Source organism: Eschrichtius robustus, chromosome 3 (genome assembly GCF_028021215.1).
Source record: "Eschrichtius robustus isolate mEscRob2 chromosome 3, mEscRob2.pri, whole genome shotgun sequence".
In the NCBI taxonomy this organism is placed as follows: Eukaryota; Metazoa; Chordata; class Mammalia; order Artiodactyla; family Eschrichtiidae; genus Eschrichtius; species Eschrichtius robustus.
Genome location: NC_090826.1, coordinates 184503148 through 184522169, shown reverse-complemented (window position 1 = coordinate 184522169; position 19022 = coordinate 184503148). Strand labels below are relative to the sequence as shown.

At 37.2% G+C, this 19022-nt stretch overlaps 1 protein-coding gene across 4 annotated transcripts in view; it reads right to left on the bottom strand.

Moving 5' to 3' along the window:
- Positions 1-19022, bottom strand: part of CRB1 (crumbs cell polarity complex component 1) — a 275719-nt gene that overhangs the window by 135049 nt on the left and 121648 nt on the right. For all 4 annotated transcript variants that reach the window (XM_068541848.1, XM_068541846.1, XM_068541847.1 and 1 more), the window contains one exon: positions 2305-2886. In XM_068541848.1, the coding sequence (XP_068397949.1) occupies positions 2305-2886 (582 nt within the window). The remainder of the gene's footprint in view (positions 1-2304; positions 2887-19022) is intronic.

Sequence of the window (19022 nt, the reverse complement as noted above, 5' to 3'; positions counted from 1 at the left end):
AGCACACTGCAGTGTATACAAAAGTAGAAATATAATGCTGTTTGTATGAAACATATAATGTTACAAATCAACGGCACCTCAATTAAAAAAATACTTTAAAAACTTAATAATTGAAATCAATTGCTATAACTCAATTAAAAGAATGGATATGATAGTATGGCATATGAACAAAGGGTTTTTTCATGTAGAAGTACTGTTTTATAAGCTCCTTTAGTATGCCCCATAACTTTTAGCATAGTATTGGTAATTCAAAGGCACTCAACAAAATAATTTTCCGCTTGACACAAGCATTCTACCACCATAAAGTATGCATAAAGTAAAAGAGAAAGTAAAATCTAGTTTAATATCTATTCATTATACATCAGTTTCATTACTAGGAAGGGTGCCCAGAAAGATAAGGAAGAATTAATTAGAACAATTCACTAACAGTTTATTAAGCCACCATTACTCACTGTGCTGAGTACAACTCTTTTTAATTCACTAACTTAACATAATAAATACCCCCAAAGTATTGATGAATTAAAGAACAAATATAAGAAATGACTTCTTTCAAAACTAACACTTCAGTGGGAGGAGACAAAAACACAGATATCTGAAGAAGAGGACAGAATACAGGAAGTTCTTTAATAGAGGTGCAAACTACTATGGAAGTAATAAATAATCATAATTACTACATAGCTACTAGTAAGTCAGAAATACTTCTTGAGCTGGGTGGTGAACTGAGGATTGAAAGTAAAGAAGAACTTCACAGAGTAGATATTGTGAATCGAGGAAGGGCCTTCCAGAAGGATGGAAGCCACTAGAATAAGGAGTGAAGATGCCTTGAGGAAATAGAATGCTTTGGTGGAATGGTGGGTGGAGATATGACCAATAAGTAAGGGACAAATTATGGAGGGTTTTTAGTGAGACACTAAAATTGGTCTCTGTGTAGTGGGGAGCTCTCAAGGCCCTTCAGAAGGGAACAGCACAGCCAGGTCTATTTTAGAAGGATTATTTTGGAGGCATTGTTCAGAACCAGTTGGGGAAGATAAGAGTACATTCTGGAGAATGTACTGTGCTTCACACAAGAGATCTGACGGCATGAGGCAAGGCACTGGTAACAGAGTGGATGAGCTCAATTTGGGAGACCTCCTGGATGTCTAAACAACAGAATTTGAAGATTAGCTGTAGGTGAAGGTCAAGGGAGAGGGAGCAAATTTTATATCAGAGCCACTAGGGATATGTCTACTTTGTAAAATAGACATTTCTAGAATCTGTAATATTAGCAAAATGATCCTGGAGGGTTCTGGTACAAATTTTGAAGGGGAATATTTTTTAAATAATTATATTGCTTAGCATACTTGGAAAAAGAATGACAAGACCAAGAAGTAAGTGTCAAAGGGTTGGGAAAAGGCAAGTTGAAAGCCAAATACCCCAGGAGGCTACAAAAGTGGCACGAACTAAGGGAAAAAGAGGCATAACAGGAGAATGATGTCACAGAGCTAGTAGTTAGGAAGCCCGGGAAAGTGGTGAGCAGACGTTAGAACGAACGTGAGAAAGCAAAGACCCCTTACAGTAGATGGAAAATCCACGGAGTAAAACGGTGTAAGGAAGAGGGTTGGCATGAAAAACTGACCTAAGTGGGCAGCTGACTCAGGAGAATGGCGGGAGGGGGGAGGAATGGAGACTGAGCATGAGGATAATGAACAGCACGTAGCCTTGGAATGAATGAGCTGCTTGTTACTCTATTACTAAATCAACATCAGCAGAAACTTTGTGAATAGGTATGAGGGACTATTACTTGCTATTTCCAAGAGATTCAACAAGAAGTGACTTCTTTATGAGTAAACTCATGACTTATCTCATCCACCATGCTCCGTCAGCCTTGCTATCCTTGGTGTGTTTATCACACTTCCACACTAGAAACCCATCTACCCATATCCATCCTGTGGCCTGCCCCCACCAGGCTGCGGTGGCAGGAGAGGGCACATGTTTAGGTTAGCTAGGACAAAGGGCATCTGCTCTGCCGGGGAGCCTGTACTTCCCTGACCCGGAAGGCTAGGTCCTGCAGAGCCCACTAATTCTAGGCTGAATCTATGTTTTAAACAATGCAGGACTCCATTTAAAACAACGACAGTGACAGTACACAAATGCTTAAGCCCAGTGGATTTTTAGTAGTTTAGGAAGCTTTCTATCTGTTGATGAGATCCTGTCAAGGCCATTTTCATAAGCAGTTGGATGGGACATAATAGGTCACTTCTGCTTCTGTCACATTAAAGAGAATGCTAATTACATCATCTGGGATTCGAGTGGAATCACACTTACCGGAGTAGTCGTGGGGACAGATGCAAGTGTACCGTCCTATCTCGTTGAGGCACGTGGCCTCGTTCTTGCAGGGCTCTGACACACACTCGTCCACTTCCAAGTCGCAGTGCCTGCCTTGATAGCCTGGGACACAGAAGCAGGAGTAGCCATTGATTCCGTCCCGGCACACAGCACCGTTGTGGCAGGGGCTGGACGCACACTCATCGTGGTCCAGCTCACAGAATCTTCCGGCATATCCAGCAGGGCAGATGCACACAGGGCGCACAGGGTCCTGATGGCAAAAGCCTCCGTGTTGGCAGGAGTTGGTGCCGCAGGGAGCAATGGCCGTGTCACAGGTGGTCCCACTGTACCCAGGAAGACATCTGCACAGAACCCTCCTCTCTCCTGGGGCGCTCACACAAGTGGCATTTCCTGGACAGGGACTGGAGAAGCAAGGGTCTTTCTCATGGTCACAGTCTTTGTCCAAATTAATGGCCGTGCCGGAACAATGGCAACTGCCGTCTTTGGAAAAATCCTTGCATGTAGAATCATTTTGGCAAGAAGTTGAAAGGCACTTGGTGTCATTTTTATTGCAAAAGGAATCTACAAGGAAATAAAAAATATCAGGATGAAGCTTACAAATAAATGGTGGACAATAAATTAAAGAAGTTCCTTCTTTCTGCTCTTCATGCATCTCAAAGAAACTCAATGAAATACATAAATGACTGCATTCTGGTGATGAATTTGTCAAATGATGTCTAATAATGACTTTTGTCATTAATGATGATTTGTCATTTTTTTTCATATAGCTGCTAATAAGAAACAAAAATGGCTGGTTTCAGATTCTTTGCTTCTCCTGCATTTTCCTTTCTCAGGTATAAGTGCTGTTGAGCAATGGGGTGAATTGTTAAATTGTCCCATAAATCCCAAATTTTGAAATTCACATTCTCTCATGGAGAATTTTGGGGGTATACTGGGAGATGAGATACAAAATTGTCTCTGAATATACGAACTGAAACTAATATTTGAATGAATACTATACTTTGGCTTATGACTGTTTATCACAATCACCACTTATGCTCTAAAAAGAAAAGCATAGAAAAGTAAAAATATAAAAATAAAAGAAAATACCAACTATTTGTGGAAGGTCTACTCTCTGTACCAAGCATGTCAGGTGTTTCACAGATATTATTTATAATCCTCACAGCAACACAATATTGTGTACATCTTACAGATGACAGATTAAGTCCCACCGCAAGGAAGCAGATGCTGTAAAGTTTATGAACTTTCAATTTTCTGAAAGCGTCTCTGTTCTAGGGATACATTTTTAAAATTCTAATTGGAATGATAACCTGCAAGAAAGCAAAAATTCTATGATTCTTTTCCAAATTCATTGGCTATCTGCATGTGTACAAAGTTTCCCTGAATCTACACACATTATGATCACAGAGAATCTTTATGATTTGGTAACTCAATTGCATCAGCTCACAAAACACTGTCTTTTGCATGTGGATTTATCTAATACATCATTCTCTTATTTTTACTTCCTGTCTCACAATATTACTCACTAATATAATAGTGGGTAAGAGTACAGGCTTATAATTTTAAAAATTACAAAATGAATAGTTTGCTCTTATGAGACATAAATCAACTACTGTCAGAAGAAAATAGCATGTAAACTTTGGTAAATATGTATAATGATAAATCTCTCTCCTCTCTTCCTGCAGAAAGAGAAGTTGTTTTTTTTTTTAACATCTTTATTGGAGTATAATTGCTTTACAATGGTGTGTTAGATTCTGCGTTATAACAAAGTGAATCAGCTATATGGACACATATATCCCCATATCCCCTCCCTCTTGCATCTCCCTCCCACCCTCCCTATCCCACCCCTCTAGGTGGTCACAAAGCACCCAGCTGATCTCCCTGTTCTATGCAGCTGCTTCCCACTAGCTATCTGTTTTACATTTGGTAGTGTATATATGTCCATGCCACTCTCTCACTTCGTCCCAGCTTACCCTTCCCCATCCCCGTGTCCTCAAGTCCATTCTCTACATCTGCATCTTCATTCCTGTCCTGCCCCTAGGTTCTTCAGAACCTTTTTTTTAGATTCCGCATATATATGTTAGCATACAGTATTTGTTTTTCTCTTTCTGACTTACTTCACTCTGTATGATAGACTCTAGGTCCATCCACCTCACTACAAATAACTCAATTTCGTTTCTTTTTATGTCTGAGTAATATCCCATTGTATAAATGTGCCACATCTTCTTTATCCATTCACCTGTCACTGGACACTTAGGTTGCTTCCACGCCCTGGCTATTGTAAATAGAGCTTCAATGAACATTGTGGTACATGGCTCTTTTTGAATTATGGTTTTCTCAGGGTATACTCCCAGTAGTGTGATTGCTGGGTTGTATGGTAGTTCTATTTTTAGTTTTTTTGTTTGTTTGTTCGTTTTTTGTTTTTTTAAATTTTATTTTCTGGTGATGACATGATATAATCCATGCAAAATGTTTGACTTTATACCTATCTCATAGCAAGGATTTTACAATTGTCAGTTTTTATAATTGGTAATATTATTAATGTTAATTCTTCGTTAATCATTCTCTAATCTTGCATTTCATGAAACAACACTCTCCAAAGGAAGAGAGCCAGTTGCTCGATCCCCTGCATGCAGTGCATGGGGCTGGTGCTATCTGTACGGTAAGCCACCATGGCTTTGCCCACGGGTAGGAGCATTGCTGTCTTTCTTTTTTTATTTTTTAACATCTTCATTGGAGTATAATTGCTTTACAATGGTGTGTTAGTTTCTGCGTTATAACAAAGTGGATCAGCTATACATATACATATATCCCCATATCTCTTCCCTCTTCAGTCTCCCTCCCACCCTCCCTATCCCACCCTTCTAGGTGGACACAAAGCACCGAGCTGATCTCCCTGTGCTATGTGGCTGCTTCCCACTAGCTATCTATTTTACATTTGGTAGTGTGTATATGTCCATGCCACTCTCTCACTTCGTCCCAGCTTACCCTTCCCTCTCCCCGTCTCCTCAAGTCCATTCTCTATGTCAGCGTCTTTATTCCTTTCCTACCCCTAGGTTCTTCAGAACCATTTTTTTTTTAGATTCCATATATATACATTAGCATACGGTATTTGTTTTTCTCTTTCTGACTTGCTTCACTCTGTATGACAGACTCTAAGTCCATCCACCTCACTACAAATAACTCAAGTTCGTTTCTTTTTATGGCTGAGTAATATTCCATTGTATATATGTGCCACATCTTCTTTATCCATTCACCTGGCAATGGACACTTAGGTTGCTTCCATGTCCTGGCTATTGTAAATAGTGCTGCAATGAACATTGTAGTACATGACTCTTTTTGAATTATGGTTTTCTCAGGGTATATGCCCAGTATTGGGATTGCTGAGTCATATGGTAGTTCTATTTTTAGTTTTTTAAGGAACCTCCATACTGTTCTCCATAGTGGCTGTATCAATTTGCATTCCCACCAACAGTGCAAGAGGGTTCCCTTTTCTCCACACCCTTTCCAGAATTTATTGTTTGTAGATTTTTTGATGATGGCCATTCTGACTGGTGTGAGGTGATACCTCACTGTAGTTTTGATTTGCATTTCTCTAATGATTAGTGATGTTGAGCATCCTTTCATGTGTTTGTTGGCAATCTATATATCTTCTTTGGAGAAATGTCTCTTTAGGTCTTCTGCCCATTTTTGGATTGGGTTGTTTGTTTTTTTGATATTGAGCTGCATGAGCTGCTTGTAAATTTTGGAGATTAATCTTTTGTCAGTTGCTTCATTTGCAAATATTTTCTCCCATTCTGAGGGTTGTCTTTTCATCTTATTTATGTTTTCCTTTGCTGTGCAAAAGCTTTTAAGTTTCACTAGGTCCCATTTGTTTATTTTTGTTTTCATTTCCATTTCTCTAGGAGGTGGGTCAAAAAGAATCTTGCTGTGATTTACGTCATAGAGTGTTCTGCCTATGTTTTCCTCTAAGAGTTTTAAAGTGTCTGGCCTTACATTTAGGTCTTTAATCCATTTTGAGTTTAGAGAAGTTGTTCTTTTTAATGTGGTCTGGCCACCAACTGGGTGATGAGAAGATGGAGAACATAATGATTGACTGGTTCATCACACAAGAGTGAGAAGATTTTCACAATTATCTTCCGTGGAGTCTTTCTGGCAGCTGACAGTTTTCCTCCAGTGCCTGAGCACAGAAGGTTAACATATGCTTATATGTTATCAGGAGGGTTGACCTGAGAGCAAACCTTTTCTAGTCCCTATGGAAAAACTCAACTAATCATCCTTTCATCCTTTTACTATAGTTTTTTTTTTTTTTTTTCAGGTACTGGTTTTCCAATCACATCTTCAAATGTATGACTGGCTTCTAGTTGTTCGTGTCTTAGCTACAATGTCACTTCCTGAGAAAAGCTTTCTCTGAACTCCTTTTCTAAACCTTTATTGTTTTGCTTTCTAATACATATGAAATGTTCTTATTTCTTTGTGTATATGTTTGTTTTCTGTTTTCCTCATTACAATCTTAGCTCCATGGAGGAAAGGGGAAGACCTTGTTTCTGGTATTTCCTGGGTCTATAACATTACCTGTTACATTGTAGGTGCTCAGTACATACTTATTGGAAGAAAGGGGAGAAATGTCACCACAGAAACATGGAAGGAAGAGTGCTGTGCGATCACAGGGCCCAGGGCAAATGTACCAGGGAAAACCTCACTGAGGAAAAGGTACTTAAGATGTCTTTTTAAATGAATGCAAGTGAAGGAAGGGTATTATTTTCAGAAGAAAGAAAAAAAAACATGAGAGGTACTGGCATTCTCTGCCAATAGTATGAAAAGTATGAGGGTGTAGGGCAGAGAATAGGGAGGAAAAATGAAGAGATATTTAATAGTTCAAACATTTGGGAGTACTTAAAGTTCTTGTGTCCAAACTGAAAAAAGACAATCAAATATTACAAGTCTGCTCTCTTAACTCGCACCGTCAAGGGCCTATTATGAAATTATGTTTTTGATTTTGTTCTGTTTTGTTTCATTTGTTAGTGGTAATGGTGATGGTTTTTTCCTTCCTTCAAAAATCAAGAATCTTCATTTAAGCCATGAATTGAAGCATTTGTGTGGAAAAATACACAGCAAAGAAATTAGCATTTATATCCAAGGCCCTTACAGTGCGATTTTAAAAATAAATTTCTAACAACATTTGTGTAAACATTTTACAGATGTAAAACTAAGTTTTATAAGGAATAAGTTATTTGCACAGTGTCATAGAGAGGTGGGATTTGAACCTCTGGTTTGTCTGATTCCAAAGTCCATTTCTTTTTTTTTTTTTTTTTTTTTTTTTTAGTCCATTTCTTTTTACTGCATTATTTTAGAAGTTAGGATAATTTGGGTAGAGTTTCCTACTTAACCATGGTGATATTCACATAACTGTTACTTCTGCTGCCTTCCAAACCCCATGAAGGACCTAAAGGAATGGCAAATAAGCACAATGAAAAATGCTCAACATCATTGGGGAAACAGAAATTTAAAACAGTATGACTACACACCCATTTGAACGGCTAAATGACAAAGATTGACAATACCAAGTGTTGGGAATGTGGAGAAAATGGAACTCTCCTTCATGCCCTCTTTATTATAACTGATCTTTCTTGTCTATGTATTAATAATTGTATTAGTCTTTCAAATAATGGACTTTGACTTTGTAGAGTTTGTTTATACTATCTTTTCTGCCCTATACATTTCTGCTTTTGCCTTATTTTCTTAATTTTTCTTTCTTTGGATTTAACTTGCTGTTTACTTTTTCAGATTTTTTCTAATTTATTAAGTTAAGACTAAAATTTTTTTCTCTAAAAACACAGCTTTACTGTGTTTCTTACAATTTCTTTTCATTATATTCAGAATGTTTTCTAATTTCCATTGTGAGTTCTTCTTTGCCCCATGGAAAATCTACAAGAATCAATTAGATCAAGTTTGTTAATTGTGTTATTTAGAGTTTCTATAGCAGTACTCATTTTTTTCTACTTTTTCTCTCTGTTGAGAATGATGCATTAAAATCTCCCATAGTGATTATAAATTTTCTATTTCTCTTTTTAGTTCTGACAATTTTCACTTTTATATTCTGAGGCAATGTTCTTATGTTCATAGACATTCCGAATGGTTACATAATCCTGCTGGTTTGACCCCAGTATATTCATAAAATATTCTTTTTTGTCCTTAATAATGCATCATACCTTAAAAGACTACTTTTATCAATATTAATATTGCTATATCAGTTACATACATTGCCGGGGGAAATTCAAAATGGTGTAGCCACTTTGGAAAACAGTTTTGAAGTGTCTTATAAATTTAAACATACATTTACCATGTAACCCAGCAATCCCACACCTAGGTATTTCCCCCAAGAGAAATGAAAACATAATGCCCATACAAAAAATTGCTTGCAAAATTCTTAACAACCTTATTCATAATGTCCAACACTGGAAAAAACCCAAATGTTCATCAACTGGTAAATAAATTCTAATATATCACATGTTGGACTACTACTGCGGAATATAAAGAAACAAATTACGGATCCACAGAATAACACGAAGGAATCTCTGAAGTATTATGCGAAGTGAAAAAGCCAGACCTGCTGTATGATTCCATTTTTATGACATTCCAGAGAAGCCACAATTATAACACTGGAAGCAGTTCAGTGGTCACCAGGGAATGGAAGTGGTTGAAGGGACTTAATGCAAAGGGGCATACAGGAATTTTCATGGAAACATTCTGTATGGTGATTGTGCTGGTAGTTACTGATCGTATGCATTTGCCACTTAAAAGTGGTGAATTTTATTATATGTAAATTATACCTCAATAAATCAGACCCCCCCCCCAAATCCTAAAATAATACAGAAAGGAATAAGTCATCATAAACTTACAAGAGCCAGGACAGAGGTTGAGGAGGTAGACAGCCATAAATACACATACACATACACACTGGAAGTGGGCGAGTAGTACTAGTCTTAGGAAGCCAGAAAGAGCAGACACCATGCCAGCAGTGGGAGAATCCCAGAACCAGGCCAGTTTATGCCACAGAACCCCAGACAGGTTCAGGAATTAGGCGTTCCAGGTACTTCTGAAATGATCGTGCAAGTGGGGCTGAAAAAAGGAAGGTTGTTTGGATAACTCATTGAAAGCAGTTAGATGCTCATATTCCATCTCTCACACTAGGAAACTGCAAGTTCGTTTCTCCCATGAAGGCAGATTCAGAGACACTGGTGATGCAGGAGTGGCTGGGTCTGGTCTGAAGAGGGAATTAAGTGGATGTCTATACAGAATTGTGAGGCACTTCCCAACCTCATTTCCAATTCATTTCTAAAAATGCCAGAAACCAGGTTTATACTCCAAGCAGGAAACAGAGTTATTTCTCTTGGCCAGCCTGAGTGAAAATACTTTCAGATACGACATGGGATGTCATCCACTGAAATGACCCAGCCTGATCACTCTAGAATAAATCCTAATAAGCTGGCAGACCCTAGAACATAAAGAAAGAGCTTTCAAATAGCTCTTTAATAAGAGCTATATATGAAATGTACATAAGTATATAGGGCATAGTTATCCTTTAATTATACTTTAAGTTATACTCTAAAAAATAATGATAAATGAACATTTTTGTATTCACTAATCAACTTAAGAAACAATAGTACTTCCTTATTATATATGAACAGATTGTATGAGATTTCCAGACATTTGAGGAAAACCTCTAACTAAGATCAAACACAAAGACCAAAACACATATTTTTTTTTAAAAAAAGTAACTTGGAAGAGGCAAAGACAGTGTAGGAAGAGGACCAAAACTTATGTAAATTTGAGAATTATTATTTTTAAAGAGTCAAGAAAAGATATAGCAGCAATGAAACGAGTAGAAGGGTTATAAAGATAAACTTCTAGAAAACAAGAGATCTTTGAGATTAAAAATACAAGTAGCAGAAATTTAAAAATTCAGTTGAGTGATTGAAAGTTAATGCTGAGAAAAATCTCCCCCACCTCACCCCCACGAAAGAATTACCAAGAGATTGGAAATAGGAGGTAGAAAAAACAGGGAACTAGAAGATCAGTCAAGGAGGAATTTCGAAATGAGACACCAAAGAAAACGGGGAGGAGGCGAGGGGGACAAGGAGAGGAGGGGGAAGAAACTTAAAGTTATGACAGAATATAAAGAATGTTCCTATCATTAAAAACAAGTAAGTTTACAGATTTAAAGTTTCTATGACGTGCCCTAGAAAATGAATAAAAAATAAATCCACAGCAAGGCACATCATTTCCCTGAGGTGGGACAGGACACAGTTCATTCACAAAGTATCAGAAATTGGAATAGCATTTGATTGATCAACAGAAACACTGGAAACTAGAGGACATTAGAACAATGCCTTAAAAATCTTGAAAGGAAATAACTTCTAAATTAGAATTCTATGCCCAGCTAAACTATCAATCACATTCGAAGGGAGAAGAGAAACATTTTCAGGGATTCAAATTTTCACTTTTCAGGGAGCTTCTTGAAGATATATGGGCCATGGAAATGAGGGTGTAAGCCAAGAAAGAGAATGGAATCTAGGATACAAGGGATCTAACAAAGGAAAGGAGCAAAAAATGTTACTGAAAATCGCTCCCAGATGGCAGGTGTGCTGCTGGCTTAGAGATTAAACCAGCCCTGAGAGCAGAAAAAGTGGAGATCCAGGAAGGATTCCAGGAGGAAAAATACACAGAGTACCACATGTTAGAAAATTAAACAAAACAATTGAAAAAAACCTCTTACCAGTATTAATTCTAGGAAAATTGAATGTTGTACAAGAAAGGAAATGAAGTCATTATATACCATGTAACTGAAGAGAATTCTTTATAATAACAATAATGGTAATAATGTAATGATATCAAGTAGAGCGGGGGGAGTGACTGTGTGTGTGTGTGTGTGTGTGTGTGTTTGAGACCTGCAGGAAGGTTCAATCCACTTTTGTCATAGTAGAATTCCAAGAGATTATGCCAGCAGCTAAAAGTGAAAAATAAAGCCTAGCCTATTATTTAAAAATATATAAAGAAGAACTATAAGAAAGAGCAGGAAGAGTTTCCAGTAGTTGCTTCTGGGGAGCGCAGGCTGGGAATGAGAAGCAGGAATGGGGGTGGTGAGAATTGTACTATTGTTTCCTTATAACTCTCAGTAACTTTTAAAGTATTACTGAATAAATGTAATAAAAAATATCCTTCAAAGCAAAATAGGTAGACTTATAATATAGTCACACACACACACACACACACACACACACACACATGCACACACACCCATCGCTTTGCTTACATGTGCATTTCGAATTATGTTTTCAGTGCTGGTACTGGACAAGATGATCCACCAAGCACATCCTTTTACTGGGTCTTCTCTGGGGGTGATGTTGTTATTGGCACCATTTGCTGTCTGGGTTTATGGGTGTGTCCCTAGGTGAGATGCTGACAGGCCCTCTTGGAAATGCGGTCTGTGACCTAGGCATTATTAACTGATGCTGCAGCTACTAAACAAGCAAAGACAATTGCCTATCAAAAAGAAAATAATATTTTTCAAATATGAAAAGGAACTGCAATTTACTGCCTTATTAAAAACAACTAATTAAATAGCCAACTAAGGAAATAAAAGCAGAATATGCACAGACCAATGATGGGAGTGTCATGAAGTAAGGGTTATGATTATTCCAGTTTTGTGCACCTAAGCTGAAAAAGAATCTATCATATATACTATTACATTATACCATGTACACTGTGTGTACGCTCAGTGAACAACAAAATAATTCTTATAATGATAATACCTTAAGAACAAGACTTAAATGGACATACACACAAAAACCTTATATAGGAAGAGAATTTTGTTTCCAGCTTTCCTATGAGCCTTAGACACAGGGTAAAAACTTTACTGGGTGTGAAGTGTAACTGATATTCTCAGACCAATTTATAGAGTATGCCAAACTATTTTCTTGTAGTAAAGTCTGCCATCTACTGGATATTATAAGAAGTTCTAGAATAATGGGTTTCAGGCTTTTTCGTTTTTCTTAATTACAGCAGAACTCCTCCAAGGAAAATGCCATGAGTAATCCCAACACACAAAACTGGAATGTGGACCAGCTCAGGCTGAAGAAGGGGAGGAGACCTTGCAGTCCAGTCACTCAGCCTCCCACACTTTCTGGAGATGCCTGCAGGGAGCCCTTAGGGGTTGAAGAGCAATTTGAACTCTCTGTTCAGGACAAAATAAAATATTTTATAGAGTTGCTGTAATTCTTTTGTATTTGCTATTTTAGTATTGCTAGTGCTAAAAACATATGCATATATTTTAATATAAATATACATTATATATACATTACATACAAATACATATACAAATATATATATATATTTGCTGAGAAGGAAAAAGTAACTTGACCAGTTTTAAAGAAGATGAGTACTCAAACTTTAGTATTTATGTGTGTGTGTATTTTCTAATAATTTGATTTACTTGGAAATGGCCATTTTGGTAATTTAGCTTAGTTATAAAGTAGAATATATTTATTCAGAGCAATGAAACACTGCAAGGTGATTACAGGGAAAAGCATTTTAATATCTCCGAGATTACTATCTATAAAGAGTACTCATTCCTTTGTCCTTGATGGTTTTAATGTACTTATCTATGAAATAGACAGGTAATTCTCAGATTTAATAATCATCAGTCAAGAATCTGAAAATTTTATCAACTTTCTTTTTATTACCAATATTTTTGGCAACATCTGGACTGGCCAACCATAGGAGACTTGCCAGAGAGGGAGAGAGAGTGCCGGAAGAGGAGCAAAGTCTGTGAAGTGAAACATGCCCTATCAGTCCTGGCTCTGCCACACACAGCCTCAAAGAAGGAGAGAACAGTAGAACCCACTTCTTAGGGGTTTTGTGATGATTAAGTCACTAGATTTAAATGCTTGGCAGACATATGGTAAACGCTCAATAAATGTTAGGTCTTATTGTTATAAGATGCTTAGAGATCGTTTGGGGTTCCTAATAGAGAAGTTACTAGATTAATACAAAATATAGCAATAACAATAATAACAAAAAAAGTGCCATTTACTAACACATTGTCACTGCAGGAATTTTATTTTAGGAAACAAAACACAGACCCAAGTATACGCTTACACGGAGAGCCTACCGATGGGCTCATTCAACACACCAGACACTTTTCCCGTAAAGTACCTGGAGTTGCTAAGGATCAAATCGAGGTAAACACAGTTTAGACGTAGGAAAAAATCTGCTCTCACCCAAGAGTATCTTACCATCTCACTCTATGTTGAGTACCATTTAAGTCTGGGGCTCAGAGAAATACCACGTGAAGTGAGAGTTGTGATAAGGGTTTTACTGTTCAGAGGATCTGCTATATCCTTGTGTTCCTAGTGCCTATTCATGCCCAGCAAATGTTCAGTGAATATTCTGTGGATATTAATAGTCAAAGCCATGATCCTTACCTTAAAGATGTCCCTTGCTGTATAAAGTGTATATATGTATACACTTTGCATGTGTACATGTACACGTGTATGTATTTGTAGGGCTAACTACTGACCCTTGTTTTTTTTGTTTTTTGTTTTAATTTAAATGCCCTCTTATACAACTCTTATTAGTCTTTTCCTAGGATTTATTAATCAAATTCTCCCCATATCACTCTCTAGTCCTCATTTTTATTGATATTAACTCTAAGAATCAAATCTGTTAGCAGAAGAAGGAAGGGCTGTAGGTGGAGCTATTGTTATTGCGCATACCTGGGTTAAATTAGCAGTTTTAAATACGCCTCACATTTAAGTAGATCAAACACTCACCTGTACTCCCACTATGACAAATAAAGTATTCTGAGCTCATTGCTCTGGGGCAGGTATTTTACTGTGTTGTTTCCTCAAACTACTGAGACATGGGCAGGGACTGGGGAAAGCTGCTCCCTGGGACGGGAGCAGGACATGCCCACTGCAGGATAAAGTAATTTTTCTTAACATACTATGGCACAGGTTTGGTTTTTTTTTTTAATGTTAATTCTATTCTTAATATACATTTAACCTAATTTTACCTAAGTAAAAATGGAAGATGAATTGAGGAATTGTGACCATAAATTTGATATTCCCAGCAACATCTACTGAATTGTTTCTGATATTCTTTCATATAAAAGATCTTTTCCTATAGAAGAATAAGTAAACATTTGCTAGTGAGTTGTTTTTATTTTATTTGTACTTTTGTTTTTATTAAGAAACAACAAAGTCTACTGTCTTTATATATTTTGTTTACATCCTTGATATTTTAGAAGTTAATATAGATTTCTATATTGCATTAAACCACATCTCAAAAGCCACTACTGATTTCTATAATTGGAATAGCCATTGCCTTAATAAAGAGGACTTCATTCAGCTGTCAAAGAAAAAAATTTTTATTCAAGATTTATTGTCTCTTCCTTCAGAAATTTGGTAAATCGGATGGCCCTTGTCATTTTGGTGAACCACCTAACAATTTCAATCATAGTTTGGATTTCAAACAGCAAATATTTGGGACGTTCAGGTTTCAAATTATCCATGATGAGTTGCCTTTAGAATGAAATAGAAGTTACAAACAACGCTACTGGAGATAGAGGAGAAATTTCCAGATTGAAGAATTTCAACTTAGGATAGTGTCTGGTTGAATTTTCTTGAGCCTGGCACTCTGCAGAGACTGAAATATAACTCCAGGGTCGGGACTGGCCCGGGGAGGATGAATGTGGCAGGAGGGGCAGATCTTTATTTGGGAAATAGTCAAATAGCTTGCACGTGGTAGGTAATCAATAGAAATTTGTTGAATAATGGATGAATGAGCAAGAAAACCTGAATTATCATTTAAGCCTCGCTGTGAAGCTCCTATTCTCACCTCTTTTGAAAATCAAGCAGAGCAAATCATCCGGTAAATCACTTACTTTAATGCATAGAATGATAGGCTCACATGGGACAGTTAAAGAAGTAGATGGGCCCTTTAAGACCATTCCTTTCCTCTGCATTCCTGTGGCCTCTAAAAAACTAGGCATTCACTCTCTCATACGTAGCTGTTTCTGCAGACATGGTTTTAAATTCTAAATTGAGGCCAATTTAATGTAATGGCATGAGTATAATTTTGTGGTAAGACAGACAGAGGTTTAAATTTTAGTTCTGCTATTACCCATACCTGTGGTCTTAGCAGAATCAGTGTCATGGAGCCTGTTTCCTCATTTCTAAGGGAGATACTATGTAGCCATATGCACAGTGCTTCAGAGCATGGACTTTGGAGCCTGGGTTTAAATCCTGACTCTGCCACTCACAGACACCGTGAGTTTTATTACTATAATTAACACCTCTGTGCCTTAGTTCTCATTTCTATAAAAGCGATGCCTACCGCATAATTTTATTGTGGAGATTAAATTATTTAACGTAAATAAAATTTCCAGCAGTGCTTGTAACAGAGAGAGCGTTGTCAGCCAATTTGTATTATAGTTATTATTGTTATTATCATGAGGGATAAAAAGGATAACATACATAAAGTTCTTTATAAAAATGTATAATAAGTAATGATTTATCAGTATTATTTGTCTTTCCTTTCAATGCAGAGTCCAAAGCATAGTTGCCTTGGTCCCCTTCTACTGACAAGCCCAGTACCTTGACATAGTGGGTGCTTGGTAAATAAATGCATGTTTAATAAAAGAATGAATCCAAGGAAAATGAGACTATATGATATTGGAAAGAGTTATTAGTTTTTGAGTTCTGGGAAGTACAAATTTACTGTCATCACACATTCTTGCAATCTGTCCTCGTGGTTCATGTAGGAGCCCAGCATGGCCAACTGCAAATTTAGCACAGTTAACTCACATGCAAACTCTGAAGCACCACTTTGCTGCTCCAGTTGAGAAGATTGTGCCAAAGCTCACTGGTGTCACCTGCATCTCACCTCCTCTATAGAGTGTCCATAGACTCACCAAGAAATTTTTCCACAAAGGTATTTTAAATCCCCTGCGTATGGTTGCCATCTTGCTAGGTGCTTTTATGTACAATTTCTGATCATTAACATTGTCACAGATGAAATCAGGGGCCTGCTTCTCCAAAGCTTTCTTTTGCTCTCAAATCTTCCCCATGAGAATAGAAGCCTCTGGGTCCTCATCTACACAGAATATGCCTGATCACAGGTCTGGATGGGATCAGGTCTCTGTCAATAGGGTCAGGGTGATGGACCAAGTACATCCTGCCTGTGGCTGTAATCACACACACACTAACCCCAGAGAAGGTGCCCTGCCCTGTGTCATCCTTAGAACATGACTAAATAATGCAAACTGTGAAGGTCATTTTTACTAAATGTCAATCACTGAAAGTTTTAATGAGGGTCTAATATGTTCCTTTGACATTAAATTCATTTAAAGCTAATCAGGCCTAGAAACTCTGACCTTATTATAATCCATGTACACTTTAATAAGGACAGGCTTTTAAATAACCCCTTTTATTTAATGGAATACTTACATTTTACTAGCTCCTTTGCCTCTAGCGAATTGAAATTCCCACAGTAAAGCTAAAAATGTTCTAAATGAAGAGAAAAATAAAAGGTTTTTTTTCCCACTCCATAAAGCCACCATTTATTTAACCGATCAATGATCAACAGACATAATTTCAATATTAATTATAAAACCATCATGCAGAATAATTTAGCTACATGGCACTTTTGTTCTAAAAAGGCACCTGAAAGTTTAAATATCTTCCATTAGATTTTTATCAGATTTTTAAGTAATTATACTATACATAACTAAGGTTAAAGAAAAAAAATAAAGAAAATTGGTAAAGTAAGTGAAAACAGCCCTTCAAATTTTAGCTTGTTCCACTGTACACCAAAATAGTATGGACGATATAAGAATGAAAAAATTAGAATAATCTAATGTTTAATTTTATTATTGATATTACAAAAATGCCTCCAATTTATTGGTTTCTGGGGATAAATGTCACATTTAATTATTATAGAAAAAATATGAGGTTGGAGGTATTATAGCCAGTTTATAAGTAAGGAACTGAGATTCAGGGATGTTAAATAAATTCCCCAAAGTTATGCAGCTAATATGTGGTAGATTAGGATGCCAAGAAGACTTTAAAACATTTATTTGAAAAAATCCAAAAAATGAATATAGAATCATTAAAAGGAAGCACCTAAGAAGTATCTAGATAAGCACGCCTCACAGTTTTTCATTCATATGAACCACGAGCATCTCATGAACACTGCCGATATTCTGACTCACCAGTTCTTTCAGGTTGAGGCCTGAAAGTCAGCATTTCTAATAATCCCCCAGGGGTGCTGATGTTGAGGGTCCAGAGACTGCAATTTAAATAGCAAGCATCTCTACCTTGTCCAACAGACGTACAATGTGAGCCACATATGTAATGTTAAGTCTTCAAGTGAAAAGTATAATTTAAAGACACAGATGTAGAGAATGGAATTAAGGACATGGGGAGGGGGAAGGGTAAACTGGGATGAAGTGAGAGAGTAGCATTGACATATATACACTACTAAATGTAAAATAGCTAGTGGGAATCAGCTGCATGGCACAGGGAGATCAGCTCGGTGCTTTGCGACCACCTAGAGGGGTGAGATGAGGAGGGTGGGAGGGAGGCAAGAGGGAGGGGATATGGGGATATACATATGCTATATAGCTGATTCACTTTGTTATACAGCAGTAACGAACACAACACTGTAAAGCAATTACACTCCAATAAAGATGCTAAAAAAATTATAATTAAATTAAGAAGTAAAAGGAAGCAGGTAAATTAACTTTAATAATATGTATTTTAGGGACTTCCCTGGTGGCGCAGTGGTTAAGAATCCACCTGCCAATGCAGGGGACAAGGGTTTGATCCCTGGTTTGGGAAGATCCCACATGCCACAGAGCAACTAAGCCCGTGCGCCACAACTACTCAGCCCACGTGCCACAGCTACTGAAGCCCGCACGCCTAGAGCCCATGCTCCGCAACAAGAGAAGCCACCACAAGAAGAAGCCCTAGCACCGCAACAAAGTGTAGCCCCCGCTCTAAGCAGCAACGAAGACCCAACACAGTCAAAAATAAATAAATAAATAAATTAATTAATTAATTAGATTTTTAAAAATAATATATTTTATTTAACCAAATATAACTAAAACAGTATCATTCCAATATGTAATTAGGGTTAAAAATTAATGAGATATTTACATCTTTTTTCATACTAAGTCTTTGAAATCCTATGTGCATTTTACACTGACAGTGCACCTCAGCCCTAGCTAACCACAGTTTAAGTGCTCAGAGCCACACGTGACTAGTGGCTACTACGTGGGACAATGCAGATCTCAACAGTTTTCTCATAATTTTGTACAGGGAACTAATGTCTAGAAAAATTACTTTGGGTTATAATTATGAGTAAGCCATTAGTCCTCTAGTATTTAAATTATCTTCTTTTATGACATGATTATAGCAGTAGGCATGAATAAAGAGGTGTCAAGGTACTTTCTGAGAGTCTATTAATTATGATGTCCATTCAAATCGTGCACATCCTTAGAAGCCTACGTTCCCATGAGTCGTTCCCAGATCTTTGCATTCTTGTTGATCTCCTGGCCCAAGCAGACACAGAACTTATCATTGTTAAGACAACATCACACTTATTTATGAATTTCCTGAATTGTTCTGTTTCAC